General features: G+C 46.8%; 1 protein-coding gene across 3 annotated transcripts in view; it reads right to left on the reverse strand.

The window, feature by feature from the left end:
• Positions 1-4,941: 4,941 nt before the first annotated feature.
• The window catches only part of STK11IP (serine/threonine kinase 11 interacting protein), a 68,566-nt gene continuing 52,100 nt past the window's right edge, over positions 4,942-21,407 (reverse strand). For all 3 annotated transcript variants that reach the window (XM_066575537.1, XM_066575536.1, XM_066575538.1), the window contains 9 exons: positions 18,932-19,118; positions 16,938-17,270; positions 15,852-15,955; positions 15,668-15,765; positions 15,342-15,520; positions 15,003-15,087; positions 12,988-13,061; positions 12,031-12,347; positions 4,942-5,337 (listed from right to left, as the gene is read on the reverse strand). In XM_066575537.1, coding sequence (XP_066431634.1) covers positions 5,176-5,337; positions 12,031-12,347; positions 12,988-13,061; positions 15,003-15,087; positions 15,342-15,520; positions 15,668-15,765; positions 15,852-15,955; positions 16,938-17,270; positions 18,932-19,118 — 1,539 coding nt within the window. In that variant the 3' untranslated portion in view covers positions 4,942-5,175. The remainder of the gene's footprint in view (positions 5,338-12,030; positions 12,348-12,987; positions 13,062-15,002; positions 15,088-15,341; positions 15,521-15,667; positions 15,766-15,851; positions 15,956-16,937; positions 17,271-18,931; positions 19,119-21,407) is intronic.

Below are 21,407 nucleotides of genomic sequence, written 5' to 3' on the forward strand. Positions count from 1 at the left end.
CAGGAATGGACCGCACAGAGCCCACGGTGCAACATGGGAGAAGACCCGCGGTGCATCGTGGGTGAAGATCCCGGCGGCCATCATGGTGAAGGAAGAAGTAGGAAGACATCGCAGAGCGGGGATTCGGGTAAGTAATATATTATATATATATATATATATATATATATATTTTTTTTTTTTTTTAAACACATCCCTTGGGGTTGTCCTGCGCCGAACGGGGGGCCTATGGAGAAAAAAAAAACGAAAAACGTTTCGGCGCGAGACAACCCCTTTAAGCGTTTTTACGTGAGCCCGACACCGTAAAAACGCGTGACCAGGCGCACAAATCCAATGTTTGTGCGCTAGCTTGTACGGCACAGGCCCAATGCATTGAGTCTATTGCATCAGATGGTAGCGTATATCGGCAGACCGTGAAAACTGCAGCCGCTATACGCTCGCATGAATAAGCCCTAAGGCGCACTTCGCAGACTATTTGCACACGCAATACGCCAAGAATAGAACCTATTGATATCATATGGTTCACTCTTATTTCCCTTTTTTTGCACACCAAGTGGCCCTATTGAAGTCTATGGGAGGCAAGCGGGGTGCAAATGCGCATGCAATACACAACAGAATGCGCAAAATACAGCTCAAACCAGCTGTGCAAAGAGCACATCTGGAGATACATTGGGCTAAATAGTCTTTTAAACCACACAATGAGCCAATTGCCTATTGTTCCGTATAGGAGCAAAACAGCATCGCACTTGCGTGAAGTTTGCATGTACATGTGAGCGCGATGCCATTTTTTTTTCTGCTGTCATAGGGAAGATTGTGTGATTCTTCAACACATGCTGTGGTTTTTCGCTCGCATCGCTTCTTTTAGCACTGCAAGGAAACAAAAAACCCAAGAAAAACAAACTCTGCTGAAAAATCCCCGGTGGACGTGCACTCTTATGTAATAAAGCCTGACCGCTGTGTAGTGGAAAGTTCTGCAACTTTTCTACTATTGTTTTTAAAAGATCACAGCCTTAAAAATATTCCGGTTTTTATCCCAAGTCTGAAAACCTGCAAAAATGTTCCAACTGTAGAGTTTATTCCGAAAAAGCAGGGAAAACAATTGAAAGCAGAACTTCGAGCACAAGGTGCGGTTATGTAGGGTTTATGGCCAACAAATAAATGTAAGAGTTTATTTAGACGACCGTATATCAGCTCGGTTTTCATGCCAAGCCGATATACGGTGTCCTCGTCTGCGGGGGGGGGGGGGGGGGGGGCGGTTGGAAGAGCCAGGAGCAGGAACTGAGCTCCCACCCACTCTCTGCCCCTTGCCACTATTTGCAATGGGAGGGGCAGGACAGGGGCAGAGCCAAGCGCCGGTACTTAGCTCCACCCCCTCTCGCCCCCTCCTATTGCAAATAATGGCAAGGGGCAGAGAGGGGGCGGGAGCTCAGTTCCTGCTCCTGGCTCTTCCATCCTCCTCCCCCTCTGCAGTCAAGGACACTGTATATTGGCCGGCGTGAAAACCGAGCCAATATACGGTCATCTAAATAAGCCCTAAAGGTGCATGTAAGCCATAGCCTCAACAACATGCAGACGGGTCCACAGGTTTTGATCAAAATAGTAGGGCCTTACACTTTTATATGGTTAGTATATAGAAAGTTCTACACACTAAATATGTGAATAAAACTGCATGAGTGCTGAAGCGGATTTCTACTACTGCATTAGTTGCAGCGATGACTTATGTTCACCTGTGCGTTTAATTCCTAAATTCTTTATTTATGCATTTTCAAACGAACAACCCTATGGACGACCAAAAGCCCCAATACAACAAAAAGTACAACGTAAACCAAAGGCTTTATAATAAATGTTACTATAAACAATTAGGAAAGGTTCCTCGTTTCAGAACTAAGCGCCCACACCCCACCGTCACGAGGATTCCAAGGCTTTAAGTTCAATACCTAAAGGAGCGGTGTGCACTGAGAATCAGTAAACTGAAGTGAAAAGCAATGGGGATCATCAAAACCCAAAATAAAGAAGCATTGTGAACTCCAACATAACGTGATTAAAGAAAATAGACAAGAGAAAAAAATAAGATAAAAAGAAAAAAAAAAAAAACTAGAAAAGGTGGAAATTTATAGGAAAAAAAAAATGAATGGACTAGTAGGGGAGGGTCAGTAGATTAACCCCATGCACCCAGGATGGATCTGTAGGTTGAAACAGAATTCAAAAGGAGTCCATGACGAAATGAAAAGATCACGAGAGTCACGAAGCGTTGCGGTAAGCTCCTCCATCTCCATGAACTCCTACACTTTTTGAATCCAAAAGAGCAAAAATGGAGCAGAAATGAATTTCCACAGGGCCGGGATACATGACTGAGCGGCACTAATCAGAGGTTTTAGGATTGATTTGCAGAACGTTTTGGCTGGCAACTCTGCAAAGTGCAGAAGGTACAAGGATTGAGTCTTCAGGTCGTCAAAATGCCAAACCTCCTATGTAGTTTTATGGACCTTGTCCCCAAAACGGCTCAGGTTAGAGCACTCCTAAAAACAGTGACAGAGGAAGCCTTCCGCAGCCTGGCACCACCAGCTGCTAAGCGAGGCAGTGGAGAACATCTTGTGTAGCTTAGTGGGCACTTGATACCATCGAGAGAGGAGCTTAAAGGGCGCCTCCTGAAACTTACTGGTGACGGAATAATTGGGGGAGAGTTCCAGAATACATCATCATTCTCATTCATTGGCATGATTTGATATCTGGTAAAAACGGATCTGTTTTTGCCCAGTAGAAAATACAATTGAATGTAAATACTGACGCATCCAGATTGATTATATTGGATGTTTAGATACGTTGGCTACAATCTGGCAGCATGGCGCAGGTTACATCCTAGGCCCGTTTCACACCAACAAAGGTACATTTGCCAATCAGGGGTCTCGTGAAGTTGGGGTAGAAACCCAAAGAGTGGAGTTAAGGAGTTATTGGTCAGCTTTCCTAGATACTGATATAAAGAGGTCAGAGGATTCAAGTGACCGTCCGGATTTGGGACAACTTTCTGTCCTGGGACTGGAGGGGAGGAGAGTTTATCACTTACAGTTCTTTCCTGCAATCCTTGCAATCTACTGGTAATTCTCCCATTTTTAGCCATTCAAGATGACCGATGCAATCTTAAGACTACCTAATCACCAAAGTGAATAGCTAGTATTACACTACCAGAGCACTATATCTGCTCACTGATTGGCCAGAGCTGTTCACATGATCAGCACTGGCCAATCAGAGCAGTGCATCTTGAATGACAGAAAATGGGTCATAGAAATAGCAGATTGGAGGTGCAGCAGAGACCAATATTCCCCTTCTCCCAGGATAGAACTAGTCCCCAAGTCCGGAGGGTCACTTTTAGATACATCAGCCATAGTGTTAAGTGTGACTGCCACTTTATAAAAACCTACCCAAACTGTTTTATACCCATCCAGATAATCCATATTTTTACTCCCCCCCCCCCCCTCCAACCATCCAGATAGGAGGATCTCAGACAAGTGCAGCCCCAGAATAGGTTAGAATATCCAGGAAACTTCCTCGCATAACAGAGTGTCCTACCAGCTGTTCGAACAAGGACAAGATCCCTCAGCAGGCGCTTGTCAGGATAACAATTACCTTTATTAGTCTCTTATCAAGGACAGTGAAGGATCCTCTAATTAAAAGGGAAATATCACATTCATAATGAAAAACTATTAGAAATATCGCCTCAAGTGGTCAAACTGAGAACAGCAACATTGCAAGGGAAATCTTTTTGATCATTTCCACAATGCTGCTTTAGGCCAGTATCAGACGAGTGTATTAGGGGCGCATCGCTGCATCCAGGACACCCATCCATAATACAGGTGCAATATGTTCGTCTATTCTAGACATCTGTAAGGATAGTTGGCAAGTGTGAATGCACAAAGCGATAAAAGTATGGTTTTTCAGTACAGAAGAATGACCACACACACAAATGGATTTTTCCATCTTATAGGGTTGCATTGCAGCATCACTTTGTAATCAGTGGCTGACAACCTCCGGGACTCCCATCGATCCTTAGAATGAAGGGCGTAAGAAATGGTTTAGCATTACAGCCCGACCAATTCACTTAAATGGAGCAGCGCAGCAGTTTCCTATAGAGGGACGGCCAGAGCAAAGCTGTGCATGACAAACAGTGAAAAGGGTTCACAGCTTAGCTAGAGCTGCAGTGGTGGTCCCAGAGGTTGGGCCCCCACCAATTATTAAAATGAGGACATAGCCTAGTGGATATACCACAATTGCATATGAGTGGGTTCACACTTAGCAGAAAAGCTGATGCATTCTGCATCAAAATCCACATCAGCGCTGCAAATTTTGATTCGGCCACGGCTTGCAGCGACTGCTAGGATCTAACGAAAGCAAAAACACTCAAAGCTCCAACACTAAGAGAACCACTACTGAGCGCTGCCATCTTTCCCCTTGGCGAGGGGTAGCCCACTTGTGCATCACCTGACTAGCTGAGGCACTTGGTAGCTGTTCCAGATGCAGTCAGTGAGCTGTGCTCTTGGTGTAGGCAGAAAGTGACAATGTTTCCTTTGCTCCTGTGAGATCCTAGCGATAGCTGAAAAGGCTGAAATCAGCTGCGGATTTTGACACAAATACTGTAGATTTTTTCCGATGCAGAAAAACTGCAGCATTTCCACTACGAGTGAACATAACCAAATGCAAATAGGCAGTGACGGAAAATTATAATCTGCAGCTGCCACTAGAGGGAGCTCACTGTATACAGATTCGCAAGTTCAAACTGAGCCGTATAAATCCCACATCGTGAGCTCCCCTTAGTGGTGGCTGCAGGCAGAATTTTATCATTCACCTTTATTGGCTGTGTACAAGGAAGCAGGGGATTTGGAGCTATGTATCGGCATGGAAGAAGCAGGGCTCTTGCAAACACGACAAATTGTACTCTATAGAAAAAGCTTTAAAATGGGGTAGAAACTTTATTACAGTATTAGTTAAAACAAGAAAATTTCAACAGTTACAAAAAAAACCAAAAAACAGAAAACGAAAACAGATAGTTATCCTCAATATCTTCTTTTTTAGACGAGCGAGGCGTCCTCTTCTGTAGGATCCAGGATTACCAGCCTGTCACCGTGCGTCACGTCTACTGAACACAATCCTGCTGTGCCGCAGTAATTCTTGTCGGTATATTCACTATCTGGTACACGGCAGATATGACTTAAAGGTTTCATGAATGACCTCGTTAAATCCTATGTGATACTCGGCTTCCCATGGGACTCGGAGCCACTCAATTATCTCTTTTGGCAAAGCTGGGTCCTCTGTCCACAGAAGCCAAGCACTCTCCTTCTTCTGAGTCTGTAAGGGTGAAAAGAAAGTAAGTAGTTAACAAAAACGGACAGTCAACCACCAGTCCAATGAGAGATTAAAATGGAATTAGCTTATTAGGGCCACAATGTCATAATATAGACTGTCAATAAGATAAAAATCCCACTCCTAGAAGTTGTCATTCTGCTGCAGAACCCGGCATGCAGTTCCATCTCAGGCAGATATACAAATGAGAGTTGTGGTGATTAGATGGACGGTCTTGTCACCAGAGGCCCTAAAAGTGGTTCCCCCCTTGGCCTATAAGAGGCTCTCGGAGGCTCCTTGTGTGTAGTGACCTCTTCTTCCGCTTGTGGAGCTTGTTGGCCACAAGAAGTCTCTACGACTCAGAGAAGAGATTTCACCCCGTTACCAGAGTCTGAGAGGGGCGCATTATTGGGGTATGAGAAGGTGGATGGTCGTATCGATGAAGTGTCCCCCACCGGCCGTTCTGACCAGACTGTTAGGAGGTGTTGGGACCAGTGGATGTGTGAGGGCACACAAGGTGACAAGGCTCAGGACCCCCCTACAGATCACCAGTAGAGAGGAGCGTCTGACCAGACTGTTAGGAGGTGTTGGGACCAGTGGATGTATGAGGGCACACAAGGTGACTGAGCTCAGGACGCCCCCTACAGACCACCAGTGTAGAGGAACGTCTGACCAGACTATTAGGAGGTGTGGGGACCAGTGTATGTATGAGGGTTCACAAGGTGACCAGGGTTAGCCCCCCCCCCCCCCTCTTGACAGACCACCAGTACACAGGAGCGCCTGACAAGGAGATACAACAGTTTCGTTGGCAGTCATCCAAAGACAGGTGGCGCTACTGTTACAAGCCCCTGTGTATGTCGGAATTATTTCCAGGCACTTGACTGAAGGACATTTGGTCTCACGGCCCCCATTACATGTACGGCCCCTGACCCCCACCATTGCCTCTCTTTGCAGTGATGTCATGAATGATGAAACTGGACGCTACAGAGTGGAAGCGGGTTGTTTACAGTGATGAATCAAAGTTTAGTTTGGGCGATATTGACAGCCGTGTTCATGTCTGGAGACCTCGGGGTGAGCTCCTCAATCCTGGTTTTGCTGTGGAGCGGCACACTGCCCCCTGCTGGTATGATGGTCTGGGGGCCATCAGATACGACAGTCGGTCCCCCCTAGTAGTACGAGGGACAACGACCGCTCAGCGATATGTTCAGGACATCCTGCAGCCACACGTGTTCCTCTCATGGCGGCTTCCAGCAGGATAATGCTCGGCCGCACACACAGAAAGCCCCCACAACATTGTCACACTTCTGTGGCCACCCAGTCGCCAGATTTATCACCAATAGAACATGTATGCGACCATCTGGGGCACCAACTTTGACAGCCTACCAGTTAGCACTAGCTTAAGGCATAATTACAGCAAATGTGGAGCAGAATGATGCAGGACACCATATGAAACCTGTATGCCTAAATGCCCACACAGATCACATCTTGTATCCAAGCTAGAGGTGATATAACAGGGTGCTAGAGGTGATATAACAGGGTACTAGAGCCTCCACACCCACCTGTATCACATCTTGTATCCAAGCTAGAGGAGGTACAACAGGGTACTAGAGCCTCCATGCCCTCCCATATCACATCTTGTACCCAAGCTAGAGGCGGTACAACAGGGTACTAGAGTCTCCATGCCCACCTGTATCACATCTAGTATCCAAGCTAAAGGCGGTACAACAGGGTACTAGAGTCTCAATGCTTGCCTGTATATTACATACATATTTCATATATCAGAGCTTCTCCTGCCCTTTTATCTACTGAACAGCAACAAAAAAAGGATTGAGGATGGTGTCAGGTTTTACTCCCCCTTCCCAGTTTTCCCCCCAAACCTTTAACACAATTTATAAAGTTGCAGTACCAACTTTTCACCACTGTGACCAACACACTTCTCCATAGACGCTCCTGCAACAGCGCCACTAGCTCACCAGTTTTTAGAAACTCTGAAATTGATTAAACTTTGGAATTAAGGATCCTCTGGAAATACTTGGTGCAGCTGTAAGACAGCCGGCCGCAGCAGGCGCTCTACCCCACTCCTCTGCTGAAGGACACCAGGAGCTCCGTGCCCACCGGCTACACCCCACCCATCTGCTGACATCCATCTGCCCTGAATTCCTACAAGTTTGTGTTGAAGTGTAAAGAAAAAGCTGAATTTGTGTAATCACATTGTCACTTTTTTTTTTTATACCGCAGACTCCGATGAACAAAAGTTAAAAACATAAGTAATGAGCCATCAGCCATCCGGCCCCATCGCCCCCTCCCCAACTTATCATCTGCATTTCTGCAGACATAATGCAGTTACAGGCAAGTCCAGGAATCCATCAGCGAGAGATCAGTCATCACCTCCATAAATCTACATCTTCTCAGAACTGCTGTGCGCAGCTGCCTTACTCCCCCGCAGGGTCACAATCACCTCCCATCACCCCTTATGCCCTGACATAGGGTATACCGAACGGGATTCCTTTAATGGGACAACCGCATTCCATGACTGTTGCCCCCCTAATAATGATCTGTATGGGGGTGAGGGGCGCTTCAGGGATCAGTGACAATTTGCCGAACTCGGATCTGCTTTATCACATATACCAAGCCCTGCTACATCGGCAGATGGGTCAGTTATATCACTCCATCCCTACAACCACATGCAAACTGCTTAAAACATCCTCCTTATTGGTTTTCCGATAACAGTCTTCCCAGCCATTGTATTGTCTAGGGAGAGTATAGACCGCTTGTGTTCACCGTATGGCACCATTACAGTATGTAGGCGTTGTATGCTGCTTAAGGGGGTTGTACCAAATTCGAGTTTTATCACCTCTCCATAGGACAGGTGATAAAAGTCTGATCAGTGGGGGTCTTACTGCTGAGAAATGAAGAAGTACTGAGAACAGATCCCAAGAACTGAAGTCCCATGTCTGTTCAATCTTCACGTTACTGTGAGATGACGGAGTGGCGGCCGCTCGTGAACAGCGCCGTTCAATTCATTTTCCATGGGATGGCTGGAGATAGCCGAGTGCTTGTACTCAGTCGCCCCTATTGAAAATTAATGGATCAGCACCAGGCATGTGCGACCACTACTGCCCTACTCAATCTACTCCTCACTGCAGGAGGTCAAGGGAGTCAACAGTGGGCAGGAGAGCGGGACACAGGACCCACATTCTCTGGGTCAGTGGGGGTCTCAGCAGAGAGATCCCCCCCCAATATTAGACTTATCACCTATCCCTTGGATAAGCAAAAAGTCTATTTCGGTACAACCTCTTTAAAAGACACAACCCGATCATCAAGCAAGAACATCCATTGGTCTGTGTGAAGGTCAGTTAAATGACTGCCGATCTTGTCGATTGGCGCTTGTTATAGGCATGTGGTCACAAGGATGCTGAGGCCATTTTATACAGGCTGATGATTGGCCAACAATGTTTCCAGGATAATCAACCCATGTGAAGGTGCAAGCTCATTCATTGGCCGATTGTTTTGTTTTTGGGCGGGCATAAAATGCTTGCCCGGTGACACATTACCCTATGTAAATGGACAGATAGTCCCCATATGAAATACATTCGATGGTGGTATAACGATCACAAAAACCTGCTGCATGAGAACGCCACTCAACAAGCACCATTCAACATCAGTTTTAAATCAGAGCTTGTTACAATGGGCTGACAACCGAGTCGTGTGAAAAGGCCTTTAGTCTACACTGTATGGATTATCCAGGACTGCTGGGACTGGTTAGATTTGCCATTCAGCAGACTTGGAAAGCTGGGTGAAAACCCCTTAAGGAACCGTACAAGCAGCCATATTATGGAATAAGCAATTATTATTGTCAGCCAGCCACTAAGATTTTCATAGTCCTATAGATTCAAGAGGACAGAATTCACCTTGAACTCCGGCAACACTATATAATTGGGACCATGACAAGAGGCAGAACCCTCCCTACACGTGTACCGGCACTCCTCCTCACCTCCTATCTATTCCTTAACAAGACTGTGAGCTCCTGGTGCCAGGAGGGAGGCGAACAGCTGCCCTAATCTGCAGTGTCCACTCCGCTGTCAAGATAAAATACATAACTGAGTAATCCGCACAATTAGGGATCGACAAAAGCGCCTCAACTAATTATGTAGACGAGGGAGGCGGCAAGTGCAAATGTCTGCCAGACCTACTGCAAGCAAACAGCCTGAGCAGTGGGGTGCTATGGTCAAAACGAGACGTTCTGCCGCTGTAACCCATTAAGGCCGCTTCCAGACGGGGGTATTTCAGCTCAGTATTTGGTCCGTATTCTGCAGACCATAATACGGAGCGAACGTAATTCTAGGCGTCTTGTCACTTGGCCATAATTTTCAGTCTTTTTTTTACATTTTTGGCATTATCTCCCCACTTTCAAAAAGTCACAGCTCTTACTTATCCATCACAAAGGAGTCTTGATTTAATCAAGACTTGATTTAATTAAGATTATGTTTTTTCTGAGCATCAGGACGATTACGATGATACCAAGTTCACACGGAATTTTTTTTACTAGTACAAAAAAAAAAAAAAATCTATATAAAAACTCTCTTTTCTGACGTCATCTTCTGATCACAAGGGTGCCGACCCACTAGTGATATTTTTTCTAGCGATGCGAGAGAGTGCCTCGCAGCGCAGAGAAAATGCTGCAACAATCGCTCACTGTTTTCAATGGGGCCGGCGGCAGCAGCGCCAGCCCCATTGAAAACACAGGGAATACATTGCGGACTTCTGCCACAGCTATGGCAGAGGATTCTTTTGCCACAGCTGTGGCAGAAGTCCGTGATGCTATCCCATTGCTTTCAATGGGGTTGGCAGTGCTGAGGCCCCATTGAAAGCAGTGGCTTGCAGCCAAACCTCGCAGCGATGATTTTCAGGGAAGGGCTTGAAATATAAGCTCTTCCCTGAAAATCATCCCAAGCTGTAAAAAAAAATAAAATAAAATAAAAAATTATGCTTACCTAGAAGAGCCATACAGCTCTTCTGTCCGGCCCCAGCAGTCTTCTTCTGTGTTCTGAAGGCAGGGATTGAAAAATCCCCACCCCCAGAAGGTGCTGGTCTCATTCGCTGAGCGCTCTGCCAATCACAGGCAGCGCAGGGATGAAGGAATCCTCTGCCAAAACTGTCACAGCTCTGGCAGAAGTCCGCGATGTACTCCCTACGTTTTCAATGGGGCTGACACTGCTGCCGCCAGCCCCATTGAAAACATTGAGCGATATCGCAGATTTTTTTTCTCTGCGCTGCGAGACTTAAGAAAAAAAAAATAAATAAATAAAAAAAAAATTAAAAAATCGCAAATTAGTATAAAACCATTCAGTATCGGTGTGTGCGCACGCTGTTAAGACCTCTGAAAGTCAATTGGAGGATTTAAATACCATTGACAAAATTGACAGTAGCATTTAAAGTGTTAAAGGGGTTGTCTCACGCCGAAACGGTTTTTTTTTAATTCAATAGGCCCCCCGTTCGGCGTGAGACAAACCCAAGGGATGGGTTAAAAAAAAAAAAAAAAAAAAAAAAGTTTATTACTTACCCGAATCCCCGCGCTGCGGCGACTTCTTTCTTCCTTTACCAAGATGGCCGCCGGGATCTTCACCCACGATGCACCGCGGGTCTTCTCCCATGGTGCACCGTGGGCTCTGTGCGGTCCATTGCCGATTCCAGCCTCCTGATTGGCTGGAATCGGCACACGTGACGGGGCGGAGCTACGAGGACCAGCTCTCCGGCACGAGCGGCCCCATTCACCAGGGAGAAGACCAGACTGCGCAAGCGCGTCTAAAAACGCCAGAAGACAGCGAATTTAGACGGATCCATGGCGACGGGGACGCTAGCAACGGAGCAGGTAAGTGAATAACTTCTGTTTGGCTCATATTTAATGCACGATGTACATTACAAAGTGCATTAATATGGCCATACAGAAGTGCTGAACCCCACTTGATTTCACGAGACAACCCCTTTAAGAATGATTGTATATGGATCAGGCTCGGCTTCCGAACCTGTTCCATACAAACCTCGTGCACCCATAACGTACATTGTCCTTTAAGCTCTTAACACCCCAGGAAGTCATTCTTGGTGATGTCTGTCTGATGCTTATCAGACACCATCTTAATGCTCAGATTTCTCCATTCTCTTTTAACACTTCCATGACATCAGTACAGCATCAAATGTACCATCTCTGCCGACTGGGAGAACACTGCTAATATCTTCTGTATTCTACATTAACCTAAACTACAGGCCATAAGTATACAGTCAAAGGAGGATGTGATCTTCATTATTACTGTGTGACAGTTACTGCTGCTGATTACACAGCTCCTGAGTTTTTGTTCCACCCAGACCCCAGTGAAGAGCCCGTGTGGTACAGTACATGGTTTCAGCACACAGGAAGTTGTTGTGAATGAAATTGTGACTTTTGGAGGGAGGAGACAAGTAATTCCCAGGTGATTACAATGAGGTCACATGACCTACCTGAAGCGAAGGATTCCAAGAGTTTCAGATGGAAAGGAACTAACCAAAGTAACACTAGCTCACATATATATATTGGGGTGGGGAGGGGGTGGCTACATGCAGTAATGATGCCAAATTAAATCCACTGGACTGGCCCTTTAAATATTACTGCAGTTGTAAGCAAACCAATCAAGAGGAGGACAGGAGTTTAACACTACCTCGTACCTCATTGTAGAGCCTGATCCGTAGATGCAGCGGAGCACAGCTGAACAGGTGCACCGAGCTGATGTTGCTGATGGTCTGCTTCTCCTTGATGGTCACTTTCTTGGAGGACTCTTGGGCTTCATCTTCTCCAGCAGGTGGAGCCACATGAACCCACTGGTGGCTCTCCTCTAGAAGGTACATGTGGCTCTTGGTGAGAAGCAGGGACACTGCGAAGGCCTCCCTGGCCCCCTGTGCCAGCACAGCCAGAGACGCCTTGTTGTGTGGGGGGTGAACAGAATTTACGCAAGAATCAGCAGCTGCAGCGGAGGCCGCGTCCTCTGAAGAAATAACACAATATACGGGAATTAAACACGTGTGCATAACATATGACATGTACAGGTCAGTGCAAATGTTCTACCGACACGTCTGTAAATACTACTTGATATCAGAATCTGGTGATTATACACAGATAAGCGGTGCTACGTAGACACCGCTTATCTCATCGGAAGCAGCCTGTCACTTTTGTAGGACGTTCCTACTCCTGTGTCGGAGAGCACTACATGTCAGGAAATTGATGAAAGAGGTTCTTCAGCAGCTGCAGTGTTTAATACACAGTTCTATGCAGCCCCGGCCCTCAAGAAGCCGCATAAGACTACGCACCCCTGGCTGCTGCAGAACCTCATGATACACCTCACCTGCTGCAGATCCTCGTCCTAAACAAGAGCTTACAATCTAATTCTACCTCTTGGATACAGCAGCTGTTGTGTCAAGGACAATATTGTAACAAAGTATCTCAAGGCTCCTTATTTAATAAGGGTCACATGTCTGGACCAGAACCAACACGAAGAGCCGCCAAGGCCAGGCAAGTGCCACGGATTGCCAATTGATTATGGACCCTGGACACTTAATGAGGGAGGTTGAAATTGACCGATAAAGTCATACAAGATGCAGCTGCAGACCTTGATAGGAACGTCTTACCTCGCATGAAGTATACCAGTGCGTAACAATAGCCGGCCGAGCCGCCCGCTCCAAGGCCATCGCGTACGAGATGCCTGCAGCGGAGGAGAGATAGAAAGATAAGGGGAGGGACAGGTGTTCATGGTGCAAAGAAAAACAGAAGAAAATATCTATATTCTACGTTCTGCAAACTTTCGCCTTTTTATCATCATCAATTAAAGTGCATTTAAAGGAATCCTCCGGTCCTGGACAGACAAAGATGGCCGCACAGCTTCTCTGACTACCTGCACACTGTGCATTAATATTAATCTGTGGTCCAAGACACTACATGCCGCCCAGACCGGCCAGCACTGCTCACATGGACATCAATGGTGTAAGGTCTCAAACTAATGATGCATACTAATACAGCGTGAATCCGGTAGTCAGAGAAGCAGTTCGGCCGTTTCCGATGGGTCGCTTTAAGGGGATAAGACTTGATGTAGGGCATCTCACTATCAGGGCACTCAGACAAAGCCCAGGTTTCATATAGAGCATATCGGAGAAGAGCGCTACAACTGCATACTGACTTTGCCACGTAACCCGTGTCGCACCCAAGAGTACAGTGTAGCCTGGCAACATATCGAAATAATGGCATCCAATGTGATCACATTGCCCTCAACTCGCTGACCGCAAGAAGGCCAGCAAGGTGGATTTCTTACAATCAGCAGGTTGCTGCAACTTGCCTGCACTGACTTCCATTACTTTGTGATGTCACAGGACTACACTGCGTGACTTGTGTCATGGCCAAAGTTACACAAAGCCCAAGACATGGGCCAACGCACACAGTGGTGTGTACTAATGAGGATCAGAGAACTCAAAAAACCACCTAGGAAAACTTTATAGCTTGGTGTTGCTCCAAACACGCAAATTCCAGTTTGTGCTTAGTTACAATTTAGTTTAGGTGATAATTTAACCCTTTCCAACCCACTGTCTGATCTCTGAAGACATTATAATTTAAAGGGGTTGTCCCACGCCGAAACGGGTTTTTTTTTTGTTTTTTTTTAAAGCCCCCCCCGTTCGGCGCGAGACAACCCCGATGCAGGGGTTAAAAAAACAAACCGGGTAGTACTTACCCGAATCCCGGCGTCTTCATACTCACCTGCTGAAGATGGCCGCCGGGATCCTCTCTCTCTGTGGACCGCAGGGCTTCTGTGCGGTCCATTGCCGATTCCAGCCTCCTGATGGGCTGGAATCGGCACGTGACGGGCGGAGCTACACGGAGCCGGCATTCTGCACGAGCGGCCCCATTGAAGACAGCAGAAGACCCGGACTGCGCAAGCGCGTCTAATTTGGCCATTAGACGGCGAAAATTAGACGGCAACCATGGAGACGAGGACGCCAGCAACGGAACAGGTAAGTATAAAACTTTTGATAACTTCTGTATGGCTCATAATTAATGCACAATGTACATTACAAAGTGCATTAATATGGCCATACAGAAGTGTATAGACCCACTTTGTTTCGCGGGACAACCCCTTTAAGGCTGTGCAGCTCCGATGTTGGAAGATGTCTATCGGGATTCTCTTACTGTATATTGCCAGCCTCTCTGCTGTAGGAGCCGATCCAATGTGTCACCTCAAGCAGTACTGGCTTTAGCCAGCAGATAGCGCCGTTGTATAAACGGCAGAAAAAGATTAAGCCTGCTAGGAAAACCTGGACACAAATTGGATTGGAAAGGGTTAAAGGGATTTTCCAGGCAAATACAATTGATCTAGCCGCCTTGACTTTAATGAGTTGTGACTGTCATTACCAGCACCCACCACTACACACAGAGGTTGGAGCAAGCTGCTTCCGCTCCGTACTCGAGTGTTGTGACGCCAACAGCGGTCACTTAATCAGATGATTGGGCAGGGTCCTGAGTGGTGGACCACGACAATCAACTATTGATGACCTATCCTATTTGGGTGGAAAACCCCTTTAACTCAATGTGTTGCCATTTATAAATCACCGATCTGCTTATAAATTGGTGATCATAAATCCACAGACTGGTTACTTACCACAGACGATGATCCTGCGTAACCTCCTCCTCAGGGCTGTAGTGCAGAGACTTCCGGTGACGCGGCAGCACATCTGTCAGAGTATCTGAAATAGAGACCTTGAGATATTTCCAAATGCGTCAGATGAAACACAGTAACATCATGCAGCGCGATTCAAGTCAGATTTTCTAGGACCTAGGAATGCACTTTTGCCTGCCTGCAACCACCACTAGGTGGAGCTCACTACATTTTGAGATACAAAGCGGTCATTGAACCCAATAATAAACCTGTATGCGGTGAGCTCCCCCTAGGGGTGGCTGTAGGAAGCATCCCTTTAACGTAGCGGACCATATTGCTCACCTAGTATGTGCTGGCTGAAGATACTGCTGCTATGGCGGTTTCGGGTCAGTAGCGTGTAGGCAGCTTCAGAGGAGTCGAATCCCAGATACAAACATTGCTGCTGGAGCCCCACACAAAGGTGAGTGAGGGAGGAGAGTCTGTAAGAATCTCCCAGCTGCAGCCAGCCACAAGGAGAGCCCCTGGAAGAAGACACGTTTATCAGCAATAAGGCGCCAAAGAAAAAAAGAGCAGCATTGCCATAGCAACCAGGAATTCACCGTTTTGGTTTTAGATTTGGTTGACAAGGGCATCGGCAAGATTTCCTCCAGTCTTTAAACATTCTTTACCTGCATTCTCCAGTGATCTCCAGGAAATAGATCTTCTGACTGGAAACAACAACAAGAGCCCAGGACTCTTCCGGCTTCCCAATATGAACCACAGGGACCTGAGTAAGAGAAGAGACATCATGCCACAAATACCATAAGATTATCCAAATATGGGATGGGCCATATAATCCCACAGCGGACTCACTTTCATGGAACATTGGAATTCTTCCATCTCTCCATCAAGAATTTCCATGTCGAGGTACAGCTTGAGTCGGTGGTCCACCACCCGGAAGTCTGGATCTGCGGAGGCTATAGGGACACATGGAGGGGGAACAAGAGGTCACATACACTATCCTACCAAAAGTAATTGGACCCCTGAGCAAGAATCAAAAGTAGTATTCACTTTCATATATTAATACTTAGTGGGGCTCCTTTGGCCCTAATGACATCACATACTCTTCGTGGCATACTTTCTACTAACGTCTGATACACTTCAGCTGGTATTTCCCTCCATTCATCCTTAAAATGTCTGGCGAGTTTTCTCAAAGAAGATGGATCAACCAGTCTACAAATGGTGCAAGGAGCGTCAATATTGGACAGTTGAGCAATGAAAGAATCTTCTATTAAGTGATGAAATCACACTACTCAATCACATCAGATGGATGTACCTGGGTGTGGAGGATCCTGGGGAATGCCTGCTACCTGAGTGTTGTGCCAACAGTTAAGTACGGCAGAGGTTCTGTTATGGTCTGGGGATGTGATATGTGGCAGGGTCTCGGTCCACTGGATGTAGAGGCAAGAACCTTGAACACAGAGGTGACCCTGACATTCTAGACAACGTGCTGCCGACAATGTGATAATACTCTGGGAATGGTTGTCCATACTTCCAACAAGACAATACGCCTTGTCACACATCCATTGGTTTGAGGATCTGGATTACCCACGATTGGACTGACCTGAACCCTACCGAACATTTATGGGACAAACTGCAACATCAGGTCAGGGAATATGAGCAGTCCCCATCTTCTTTAAGAGAACTTTCCAGACATTTGCAGGATGAATGGAGGGAAATACCAGCTGAAGGGTAGTAGACGTTAGTAGAAAGTATGCTACAGAGAGTATCCGATATCATTAGGGCCAAAAGGAGCCCCACTAAGTATTAATATATGGAAATAAATAAGTTTGGACACTTTTGGTAGGAGAGTGTATATCCATCCATATAGTTCACAGAAGTGGGTGAGGATGTTGGCATACATCTTCCAGTGGACATCTCTCTCCTCATATCACTTACTTGGACTATCTTCCTGCAGAGGAGCACTATCCTGCATTGGAGGTGGGGTGGTTGTCCCATACATGTAGCTTCCCGTGAGGCCAGCACTGCGGCAGACTTCTGGGGTAACTCGCCCATTTAGGGTGCTGCTGTCCCCATCATCTTGAGCCCCAATGGAGCTGCTCCCCGTTTCTGAGCTTTCGCCTTCGTCCCCCACATAAAAGGACTTCTGCTTCTGACTGACGCTGCCATCTGGGGAGTGCTCAGCAGAAGGAGTAGCACTGGTGTCTCCACTGTGATGCAAAGGAGCCACGATGACGTGGAGACTCCCGCAGGATGGGCAGTGAGAGCTGTCTGCAGAGAATAGAAGAAAGTTACTGCCTTAGAAATGATGTAGGTGAAGTGTAAGCAGTCAACGTCCTAACAGTAAGAGGGGTCCAATACAAAAAATGAACCCCTGCCTAACTCAGGACGGAGGGCGAAACATAAGTGGGGGAAAAAAAAGAAGAAAAATCGCTTGGATAGAAGATGTGATACGGGCGGGCATGGAGGCTCTAGTATCCTGTTGTATCTGAGCTAGAGGCGGTACAACAGGGTACTGGAGCCTCCATGCCCGCCTGTATCACATCTTGTATCCAAGCTAGAGGCGGTACAACAGGATACTAGAGCCTCCATGCCTGCCCGTATCACATCTTGTATCCAAGCTAGAGGCAGTACAACAGGGTACTGGAGCCTCCATGCCCACCTGTATCACATCATGTATCCAAGCTAGAGGTGGTACAAGATGTGATACGGGCGGGCATGGAGGCTCCAGTACCCTGTTGCACCACCTCTAGCTTGGATACAAGATGTGATGCAGGTGGGCATGGAGGCTCTAGTACCTTGTTGTACCGCTTCTAGCTTGGATACAAGATGTGATGCAGGTGGGCATGGAGGCTCTAGTAACCTGTTGTACCACCTCTAGCTTGGATACAAGATGTGATACGGACAGGCATGGAGGCTCTAGTATCCTGTTGTACCACCTCTAGCTTGGATACAAGATGTGATACAGGTGGGCAAGGAGGCTCTAGTGCCCTGTTGTATCGCCTCTAGCTCGAATACAAGATGTGATATGGTGGGCATGGAGGCTATAGTACCCCATTGTACTGCCTCTAGCTTGGATACAAGATGTGATACGGGGAGGCATGGAGGCTCTAGTACCCTGTTGTACCACCTCTAGCTTGGATACAAGATGTGATGCAGGTGGGCATGGAGGCTCTAGTACCCTGTTGTACCGCCTCTAGCTTGGATACAAGATGTGATACAGGGAGCATGGAGGCTCTAGTACCCTGTTGTATCACCTCTAGCTTGGATACAAGATGTGATACAGGCGTGCATGAAGGCTCTAGTACCCTATTGTACCGCCTCTAGCTTGAATACAAGATGTGATACGGGCGGGCATGGAGGCATACAGGTTCTGTATGGTATTCTGCAGCATATTGCTCCACATTTGCTGTAACTGGGTCTCTAGTCTGTGCAAACGTGTACGCTGTCGAACTTGGCGTCCCAGATGACCTCATACATGGTAATAATGTATGACAACGTTGTGGGGACAAATCTAAAGCAAGTACAAGAATAGTGGCAGCACCCGTAGTGACGTCTGTAGGTATAAAAAAAGCTTTATTCATTCCATCTTTTAAAAAGCCATGTTTTGGCCGTTGTAAAAAAAGGCCTCCACAGCCGAAACGTAGATGGAATGAATAGAGCTTTCTTTTATACCTACGGATGCTGCCGCTATTCTTGTACCTGCTTTGGATTTGTTCTGTGATCACGACTTTGCATACAGACCACCTTACCAAACTGTGCTTGAGTGCTGCAGGTAACCATACTTGTTATTCTTAATGTGGGGGCTCCTGTGACCCCCTTGTGTGTGCGGCTGGGCATTATCCTGCTGGAAGCCGCCATGCAGACATTGATAGCAAACAGGAAAAATGAAGAAGAATGGAAAGTGGTTAGAAATGTCCCCCAGTTGTCACCTGTGGGGCTGTCATGGTGGACATCGGGCAGCTCATCTTCGGTCGGTCGACCGCCGTCTGGACTGTCCTCTTGTTGGCTGAACTCAGTTTTGCACTTCAGACACTGTAGCCTGGTAGGGCCCTGGCCGTCGGCGGCCGTCAGCTTCAGGTTTCCCTCCAGCACTGGATGCAGCAACTTCAGTAGAGTCTAAATCACAAAAACATGGTGTATCTGAGTTGCGGAGACCGCACATCCATAATAACCCTGCTGCAATGCATTGTGGGAATGCTCTACAGTGTCAGGCATTAACACTACAACTCCCACAATGCACCACAGCAAAGAATATTCTGGATAGAACTGATCCAGTAGAGACCCTGCAACAGACTGCTTTGAAAGCAGCTTTGGCTGTGACTAGAGACTGAAGACACGACAGCATTATATATTACTTATTAACTGCAAAGCATCGCTGCACCTTCCTAATACACTTTGTTTTAAATCCTTGTCATTTTACAGATCTCTGCTTGCGGTCAATGAATTGAAGAGGTTTGTTTATATCGAAAAACATAACTCTCAGAAAAGAAAGCTCTGCACCCCCGATACTTTGTAACAAACCTGGATATAAACAATCGTATCCAGTCTAGATAATATTTTGTCAGCAACACAAAGTTCTCCTGTCCGGATATAATGTATCAAAGCAGGTAAAATGTATCAGTCCGGTATCCGGGCAGATTAGCTCAAAGAGGATTGTGTGGACTGGATACAATTGTAGCAAACCCTCAGCTGTGAGAAGTATTAAGTCTCTATTGGTTTGCAACAAGGTGCAAACAAGAGTGTTTCCATTCACTGCGTGCAAGCTGAAATCTTGAAATGCTAGGTAACTTAAATGTATGGGGGGGGGGGGGGGAGGGGTTACATTCATTAAATCTTTTACGACAGTTTCAGGTGTAAAAAAAAGTTGCAGAATTTTGCACGAGTTCTGTTTGCCACTTTTTGCCCTCGGCTCCACTTTTCCGAAACGTGGCATAGCCGCACCAGACCGACACGTCCATGTATAAATTATTCCAGAAATGTACGGCAAATCAGATCTGGCGTACATTTCTGTGAAGCTGCACAGAGGAGCGGAGATGTGCCTAATAAAATGAAGAGGAGTTTGCCTCCTTATATTGGGCACATCGGGCAATGGTTGAAATTATATGAGGATCGGAGTTTGAAATGTTGGTGTTAAAGGGATTTTCCATGCAAATACTATTGATGACCTGTCATCTGGGTAGGTCATCAATAGTTGATTGTCTGGGGTCCATCGCTCGGGACCCTGGCTGATCACCCGAATGGGCGTCCGCTGTCAGCACCACAATACACAGGGGTCGGAGTGGAAGCATGTTGCTCTGTCCCTTGTGTAGTGGCCAGCGCTTGTAACTGCAAGCACAGCTGTCACTGATTTTAAATGGGTTGTAGCAGGATCACAAGTTATCCCTTATCCACAGGACAGAGGATAACTTGCTGATTGATGGGGGTCTCACCACTGAGATCCAAACTGATCTAGAGAACAGCGGTCCCATGTTCCCCATTCTCCTCACTGTGGGCTTACTGCACCCCCCTGCAATGAGATGACGACTGAATAGTCAATGGTCGCACAAGCACACTGCGGCTCCATCCAGTTTCAATGGGACCACTGTAGATAGCCAAGTGGCAAGCTCTCAAGGATTTCAGTCAGCCCCACTGAAATGAACGGAGCGCCCACTGCATGTGCTTGGTCAGTGCTCTGTCCATTCTTAGGTCACTACGGTGGGGAAAGGAGGCACAGTTTCAAGATTGGCAGGGATCTCAGCAGCGAGACCCCCAACAATCAGCAAGTTATCCCCTATTCTGTGGGTAAGGGTTAACTTATAATCCTGGCTACAACCCCTTTAATGAGAGCTGCCCCTGCAAAGCAAAGTCCACTACACAGGGGTTGGAGTGATCGGCTTCTGCCTCGACTCTTGTGTATTGTGGTGCTGACAGCGGTCGATCAATAAGGGGTCTCGAGTAGCGAACAGCAGCCAATCACTTATTGATGACCCATCCTGAGGATAGATGGTATTTAAATGGAAAACCCCTTTAATAAATTATACCCATAGGAGGCTAGAAAGTTGCAGAACTTTTCCCTTTACATTGGGCTTTGTGGCATAGAGCCCTACACACAGGCAGACGGAGGGACAATCACATGGTAAGTAGATTTGCTGGGACATGTAGTTCCCCAAGGTCCACTAATTCGCTGTGATTAATAATTTATCTCCATGTAGTCCGCTGCTGGAGTACTATATATGGATCACTGCGGAGGACGGCCTGCAGGGTGCGACTGTCAAGAGAAGCCTTACATTTAGACTCAGGAATGAGAAGAAAGGTCAAGAGTTAAAGCTACTAATTCTGTGCAGGAGAAGCGATGGTCGTGTCAGGACCGGTCAGGAGAGAAAAAGAAAAAAATCAATCATCTTCTGTACGTGGAATTGCGCTCCT

This window comes from Eleutherodactylus coqui, chromosome 8, assembly GCF_035609145.1.
Source record: "Eleutherodactylus coqui strain aEleCoq1 chromosome 8, aEleCoq1.hap1, whole genome shotgun sequence".
NCBI classification, from domain to species: Eukaryota; Metazoa; Chordata; class Amphibia; order Anura; family Eleutherodactylidae; genus Eleutherodactylus; species Eleutherodactylus coqui.